Genomic DNA, 8,767 nt, shown 5'->3' on the forward strand with positions numbered 1-8,767 from the left:
TTGGTATTGTTGAGGTAGTGTTGTAGGGTATAAGTGTTGTTATTGGTAGTGTAGTGATCATCAGGTATCACATAATAGACAGTAGAAGATGTTGTGTGGAGCAGTGATGATAACAGTAGCAGCAGAAAGTAGAGCATTTTAAAAACCTGCGTACGTGGATACAAAAGAGAAAAGTATACAGTGTAATACAGAATGACATACCTAATACATTGAGAGGCAATCATGCACTGTTCTCTAATCAGTATCTATATGTGAACATACCATTGAAGATGTAATACAAACGGATGCATTAATATATGCAGTGGTTCATTAGTGAGAGACATTTTTACCTTGATGCAGCCACTCCAACTCCTACATGTACTGTAGTTATGTTGCTTGCTATGTATAGTGCTGTTTATATACAATAGCTATAGTCATGTATCTAATTGAAACCAAAAGTATATTGCTGTTTTATTATTTGGTGATCATTTCTCTTTCATTACAGTTTAGATTAGTACAATACGTATAAAGTTTTGATGCAGTTGCTTTCCGGCAGTGTTATAATGCATACGCCAACTCACATGTAGCTATTCAGTATCTTCAACAAACCATACAATAACTAGATTCTACAAACATTAAGGTTGTAGACAATGTGAAAGGTATTATTGTATTCTTACGTAGTTTAACTATCGGCTGCTCAATTATATATAGTGCCTAAACATACATACCTTATTGCTCACAGATGTTATACATTATACACACTCCATGCACTTTCTACAATGAACTTTATGTTATGCATAAGTTACTAGCTATAGTGATATATTTGTTCACATGCTCACCTATGTATTTGATGAATCAATGGAACTACAAACCTACACACAAATGCATATCGTTAACATGTATTAGCAGTTGTGCTTGCTTACAAGGTGTTTTGTGCATGTTCCTGAAGTGTCTATTAGTAACTGTGTGAATGGTTAACTATAACTTTCACATAGTTATGTTTACAACATAATTGTCATGTTCTTTTTTAATTTCTGTCACTATTGAGTCTATTATTGATCCATGTAAATGAATTTTGAAATTGGGACAAGCATCCATTATACGCATGTATGTAGTAGCATAACAAACAACTTGACCTATTGTGTGTGTACATCTATATAATAGCAACTGATAATGGATAACTCATTATTAATTATTATTAGAGCTTTACAGTGACCAACACTGAATTAGCTTGTGCTTTGTTCATTACGATAACTGTGAACCTGTATCATATCCTTGTGTACCATGAACTGACTCTTAGCATTGTACAAGTGGTACATACGTACATATAATGCAATTGAATATATAATGGTACTCACAATGTATACACATGCATGGATCATGTACTGTGTTGTTACTTATTAAATTGAAGAAAATTTTGATTTAGTGCTGTTATTTCTACAGGTGGTGTGTTTACCTGATGGAAAGTATGTTCTCCCATCAAAAGTCAGTAAACCATTTAATACTGCTGTTATCAGGTGTTGTCCTTGTCTAGTGCCTTAGTAGAAGTTGTAATGCTAAATTTTTTATTCCCTTACGGAGTTCTCCATTGACTGAAACTATTGATCACCAGTCAATCAGGCAAGGAATCTTACATTAAATGTGTTGTACAGTGAAAAGAACTTCACCTCTATCACAAAGCAGTATATTATGTACTGCACTTGATGTGATCCATCCATTGTACAGGATACAGGAAGTGATTAATGAAGACTTGAGGGAAGCTGGTAGGATCCCTCGTACTATGGAAGTTGAGCTTACTGCTGATCTTGGTCAGTATAATTATGCTACAATCACATGATTGTCTTATTTTCCTAAAAGTTGGCTACACCTTTTGTGTGTGCACATTATATTATAAATTGTTGTGTTACCAGAATGTATGTAAAGCATGCAAAAAATGGATATTGTTTATCCAAAATTTTAAACTTTTCTCCTGTCTCAAGATTTAATGTACATAATGTTTAATAATGACATTACTTTTAGATACACATACACCATACATGTAAATGTAAGTTTCTGTGTATTTGGTGAAAAAATGTCATCATTATACAGTTGATTGTTGTTGCCCTGGAGACATGGTTACCATAACAGCCATAGTCAAGGCAACAGGTTCAGATGAAGGTCATGGTGGACGCAGTAGTAAAGATCGTTGTACCTTTCTTCTCTACCTTCATGCCATCTCTGTTAGTAATGACAAGCTGTTAGCTGGAGGTGACTCGTCCCCAGCTTCCATACATGTTGAGTTCTCTACTAAGGTAAAGTCTTAGATAAACAGTATGTCTAGTCACTTAAAGTGCTTATGCACATGCCACACTGGTGATGGCCTTGTTTAGTAGGGCGGCCGTAAGCTGCTTTGTATTTGAATGATACATAATTATTGAATTAATTAGAGTGTGTAGTAGAAACATACAGAGTATATGTTTTCCACCTCATGGTTTTTACTTAATTCACTAACAACATTACAGGACTACTATGCTATTGAAGAAATACATGGAGACAGAGATGTCTTCAAGTTGATTGTTGGGTGAGTGGTTAGTACATACAGTATGTACGTGTCACCATATTTCACAGTATATTATGTGTGTAAAGTGTCACTTTATGTTCTCCACAGCTCACTTTGTCCTGGAATTTATGGTCACGAGATAGTCAAGGCTGGTCTTGTGTTAGGACTGTTTGGAGGATCACAAGACTCAAACTGTACAAAGGTATGTTTATGCATACATAGTGTGTGAAGTGAGCATACGTTTGCGTTACAAACACAATCCATCTGTATACATTGATTGTGTATACATTACAGAATGCTGTACCAGTGAGAGGTGATCCTCACATCTTAATAGTTGGTGATCCTGGTATGGGCAAGAGTCAGGTAGAGACTTCAAGTTTTATTCATATACTACTGCTTGTTGTTAGATGTTACAAGCTGCTGCCAACACTGCCCCTAGAGGTGTATATGTGTGTGGTAACACATCTACTGCAGCTGGACTGACTGTTAGTTAATGCATTTCATACAAATATGCAGTATTATACATGTAAGTATACTCCCACCAATACTATCGAAGTACTCCAATAGAGCGGTTAAGTACTCTAATAGAACATCATTCATCTTTGCAAAGTTTATTATTCATTTGTTATTTTAGAGATTTCTCACCAGAATGGTATCACTACCAATTTATATGGTATAAGTTAGGGTGACACGGTCTCCACCCCTCTGTCATGTATTTATGTAGGCATACATGCATGCTTAGTTTGTGTAGTATTCTTGTACATACTAGTGCACCTGTAATATCACGACACATAAAAACACACTTTTATTCCAAAGAGCATATTGTACATGACTTTATTAAACTAGATTGCAGCTCGTTTCACACTGTTGGATTTGTAGTACTGTACTGTGTACTTCCATACACTATAGTATGTTCACGTTGAGCTGAATCCTCAAAAACATTTAATAACTCATGGATGCAATTACACATGATCTTGAAATTTGGCTCATTTGTAGTACTGCTTGATCCGCTAAAAATATTTTAAAATCTTGTTCAAATGTTTGACATAATATTTACGGCCAATCAAAATTTTCACAATAACATTTCCTATGAGGAAGTCATATAAGTACAGTGTCCATTACAGCCCTTTCCCAAACTTGTAATGGAGCCAAACCGTACGTGTCTGTTGTTGACACTTTTACTGTTACCAATAATCATCTAGTTGGCTGAAATGTTAACTCTGTTGAGAAAAAATCCACTTTTAATTTTTAGCTGTTTTTCAGGATTCAGCTCAATGTGAACATACTATACACTATAGTACATGTACATTATTATTTTGCATCACTACAGGTTACTGTGACAAGGGACAGTTCATCAAATGACTACTCGTTGGATGCTGGTGCACTTGTATTAGCTGACCAAGGTGTGTGCCATGTGAACACCTTGGTGTATATGATGCTTTGTACACTGCGTAAATGTATTTTGACTAGGTTGTTGCTGTATTGATGAATTTGATAAGATGGGAAATCAACATCAGGCGTTGTTGGAAGCAATGGTAATACATTCTGTTCTGTGTCTGTAATCAGATTAGTAGAGATTTTTATTTATGTACCTGTTTTATTTTTTCGTTTACTTACAGGAGCAGCAAACCATCAGTATAGCTAAGGCTGGTATCATTTGTAGCCTACCAGCTAGAACATCAATATTAGCTGCTGCTAATCTTGCTGGTGGTCACTACAATAAAGCTAAGACTGTCTCTGAAAACCTAAAGTGAGTTGATGAACTGCACACTGCGAAATGCTCCTTTGATTATTGTGCTTTCAGGATGGGAAGTGCTTTACTATCAAGGTTTGATCTGGTAGGTACAAGATGCTACTAGAACAATATACATACTGTACATGAAGGTGTATGTGAAGCACTTGTATTATTTTTTTGTTGCTATTTTTATTATTCTAGGTATTCATTTTATTGGATAGACCTGATGAGGTATGTAATAATCTTGCCTGTATGAACACCCAACAGTTATGTACGTATATATATAGATACTGTATAGTATTTTTCCTATGGTTGTTAGAGTTTATGCACAATTACAGTACACTCTGCAATATCTTATCTTATTATGATCTCACATTTTACAGGAGCTAGACTGTTTACTGTCCAGACATGTGATGTCACTACATTCTGCTCCTTCAGCTAGTACCAGTCATAGTTCCTCTCAAGTGACTTCAGTAACTGTTAGGAGAAACTCTAGTGTATGTAGTTTGTGTTTGATCTGAATTATATACGTATTCTTTGTGCACATGTGTACATATCGATATCACATGTATGTATATGTATGTATAAACCTACAGTATATTGAAATATGTATTTGAATACAATCCCTCATTTACAGTGTAGTATATCTTTTCATGTTTGTGTAATTAGAAGAAATTTGAGCATTAACATTATGTTAGATTAATTTAATTTCATCCACCAATCTGTTATTTTAGCTCGTAATAAGCTAGGTGTTAACATTATTATGGTGCACTAATTTTGTTAACAGATAAGCATTACTTCCTCCCAATCATCAGTGTTGTGGTCAGCAGATGACATCCCATTATCAGAGCGTCTAAAGGTATGGTGAGTGGTGAAAATTTGACTTTCTATCAGCATAGTTCATGTAATATTATGCAGTATGTATCATAATCATTTGTGTCAAGAAAACAAACACACCATACTAATGTATGTACTATTAATGGTATAGGTTTTACCCAGTGAAGGATTTGATCCTGTACCTAATCAGCTATTAAGGAAATATGTTGCCTATGCAAGGAAGTATGTAAAACCAAGCTTGAGTCCTGAAGCAGCTGAAGTCATCCAAGTACGTATGTTATGTGAGCATGCTGTGTACAGTATGTGACTACAGATGTATTTATACATGCATGTGCAGTGTGCACATATACAAGATGCATGGTTTAAATTGCATACATGCAGCTATAAGTGTAATTGTATCACTTCTTTATTCTCTTTTCTGTGTGTGTGGTAATATGATTTCTGCCTGAACCCACAGTAAACTCTGTATATGTACATATTTAGAAATTCTACTTAAAACTTCGTCAGCAAAGACAAGGAATCGACTGTACTCCTATTACCACAAGACAATTGGAATCATTAATAAGACTAACAGAGGTAGCTATAGAAGAAACTGTAGCCAGTTCACAAAGCTGAGCTATTTTATTGTTAAACACAGGCAAGGGCCCGACTTGAACTAAGAGAGACTGCCACATCAAGGGATGCACAAGATGTAGTAGAGATATTTAAATACAGGTGGTGTCATATTACACATGTGTGTACATTTTATGGTTGTTTATCACTTTGTAGTTTATATGATGCCTACAGCAATGAGATGGGTGTGGTTGATTTTAGCCGATCGCAAAATGGTTCTGGTATGGCATCACAATCACAGGTGACTGAACACTAAACATATTTATCAATCATTCCTTATGTATACACAGATGGTCATATACACACATACACATGTGCAATATTCACCATGTTCAAGCGTGTGGTCATTGCAGGTAAAACGATTTGTGGCTGAGCTAAATAAAATAGCTGAATCAACATTTAATTGTCTCTTCACTACTCAACAAATGAAGGATATTAGCAAGGTAGTTGTAGGAATGTGTTGAAGTTTATTTTACACAGAGCAGGTTATGAATTATAAAATGCTTGCATTAGCATTCTAAGTGTGTGTGTGGGTGTGCGTGTGCATGTTGGTCCTCATTACAATGTCATGTTTTTGAGTTTTGTGTATGATAACAGTAATGCACACCACTAGAATATTTTACTGTGAGTACTGTTGTAAGTGACCATGCAGTTCTGAGGTTCCCAGAAACCATCAAGTATATTCGGGCAATTAAAACAAAACCTTTTTGGATTGATTTGTAAAAGTGCAGATTGAGATACTCTAATAGAACAGTCACATTTTTGTTCCTGGGGGAGCAGACCCTATAGATTTAGCATCCTATGCTGGAGTGTGCTTGCAGCAAAAAGTTTAGAAACCATTCACCAAATTCCTGGAGCTGCCCATGGATGCTGTGTGCATATTGACAGGACGAAAGAAAATGCATGTATGCATAGCTCAATGGCCCCTTCTCCAAAGCACACCATTTTTGCATTATATTGACCAGGTGGGGTAAGCGCCACAACAAATTTGATTAAAATCGTACCAGCTATTTGCAAGATTCGGATGTTCAAAATTTAGATTTTTTTTTTTCTTAAGCCTTAAGAGGGCCTACATGAGTTATGATTTCTTTTTGCACACTTTTGTAAAAATTGTTATAAAACACAGCTCGATTGCCTTGAACTTTAGCGCATATAAAAATGTCAATTCATTTAGTTTGCTGTGGATACACAGTATTATCTACATTTATTATTTGTGTACCAAGATTGGACTTTTGTCATGGTTACACAAGGAGTCTGACATCACCCAAAAAAATTGTGTATTTGTTTATGAATTTCACCAGTTTTTTTACCAGATTCCATAACAAAATTCCAAATTAGCTTCTACTTCAAAATTTGCATAGCTAGCTACACATAATATATTAACATATTATGCACCAACTAGTTACCAGACTGACCTGATCACTGGTGAGGTCATGAATGCAAACTTAAGTTGCAATAATTCCTGTATAAATGTGTTGAGACACATGTACACTCACTGCACTGCTCATGAAACTATACTGATTGTAGTAAAACCATACACAAGATAACTAATTTACAAAAACAGAATAATTGGATGTAAACAGATTCATTAAGATTCCATTTTACTGGAGATTCACAAGATTGCAGCTTCCACTTTAGGATTCAAGTGATTTGTGTTGGATCCCAGTTGGTGTCAGGCCCTTTGTGACCACAGGGTAAATTGTCTTTGGGAATAACTTGACAATTAGTGTGTACATAGGCTGATCATCATAGTAGTGCCTTTTTGATGGACTAACAAAAAACAATGGAGTTACAGCTACAGAGTTACAAAGCAAACTCACACAAGTAAAATCGAGGGGTCGAGATACTCTAATAGAACAGTCACCACAGGTAAAAGAGTTCACTTTAAAATGTCAAAAAAACTTGCTAGTGAACTTCATACCAAATACCCACATTCTTAGCGACTGAGCCAATGCTTTGTTGGCTGTTTACCTCACTTAATTTCTACACTACTTTATAAATAAAAGTCCTTGTGTAAACTTATTTGTAAGCATATATAATTTGATAGATCTACCAATGGAAATTCTAGATTGTTCTATGTGTGTTCCATTTGAGATTAATGTGCTCTATTAGAGTATCACAATTTAATATTTGCAGTACATTTACAATTCTATCACAATTATGTCTGTATAGATGGTAGATAAGTAGAAATGTGGGTAAAAACAAACCCTAAATTTAGCCATAGGCTGGTTTTGGGACCTTAAGTACAAAAAGAAGTGAAATCCACACCAAAACAGCCAAGCTGTGAAATAGGATATGATGTTCAATTATAATGGCATTAACATCATTACAGCTATTTCTTGGTGCCACCTTTGATTTCACAACCATTTTCACCCAGGCTGTTGAAGGCCGCACCCTTTTTCACAGTTTGGCTATTTTTGTGTGGAAGTAGTTTACTTGGTATTAACATACATAAATAAATGAACAAGTGCAACTTATACGTAAATGTTTGTAGTATTGTAGTAAGCTGAAGATCAATATTGTGCTTTTGTTGCAGAGAATGGGTATTAGAGTGGCATGCTTTGAAGACTTCATTGGTTCACTTAATTGTCATGGATACTTACTAAAGAAAGGAGCAAAGACTTATCAACTTCAAACCTTCAGCTAATGTTGCTTGTGATATTTATTTGGATATGAACTAAACATCCTTATCTATTTCAGTCAGAAGCTAAACAGTACTTAAAATTTTGTTCTAATGAATTGTAAATTACAATGCAAATAATTATGTATGTTGGGTAGGTTTTAAAATCTGTCTACCACAAGTGTGAAAGACAGCGGTGTCACTATTACTTGCATATAGTTCGAATTCTACTGCTGGAGAAATTTCTTTCTTAGGAATTTGCAGATCCCAAGTTGTCAATATATAGTACACAATTATTGTAAAAAAGCTGTAATATCAGTTTTAATATGTGCCAACTCTTCACTAATGTAAATACATGGCTGTCTGTTGATGCAATAGATATTGTGGTCTGGTCTAACAAATATTAAAGATTTCCAAAGTAATGCATTACAATGAATACATACCT

General features: G+C 35.1%; 1 protein-coding gene across 1 annotated transcript; it reads left to right on the forward strand.

Moving 5' to 3' along the window:
- The first annotated feature begins 1,618 nt into the window (after positions 1–1,618).
- On the forward strand, positions 1,619–8,514 carry LOC136259380 (DNA helicase MCM8-like). Its single transcript, XM_066052873.1, has 19 exons — positions 1,619–1,787; positions 2,068–2,270; positions 2,481–2,539; positions 2,627–2,720; positions 2,813–2,881; positions 2,926–3,003; positions 3,849–3,921; positions 3,989–4,053; positions 4,138–4,268; positions 4,323–4,356; positions 4,455–4,484; positions 4,637–4,750; positions 5,041–5,112; positions 5,242–5,358; positions 5,574–5,666; positions 5,728–5,804; positions 5,859–5,943; positions 6,056–6,145; positions 8,239–8,514. The coding sequence occupies exons 1-19, from the start codon at positions 1,619–1,621 to the stop codon at positions 8,347–8,349; spliced, it is 1,764 nt and encodes a 587-aa protein (XP_065908945.1). The 3' UTR covers positions 8,350–8,514.
- Positions 8,515–8,767: the final 253 nt, after the last annotated feature.

Source organism: Dysidea avara, chromosome 6 (assembly GCF_963678975.1).
Source record: "Dysidea avara chromosome 6, odDysAvar1.4, whole genome shotgun sequence".
Classification (NCBI taxonomy): Eukaryota; Metazoa; Porifera; class Demospongiae; order Dictyoceratida; family Dysideidae; genus Dysidea; species Dysidea avara.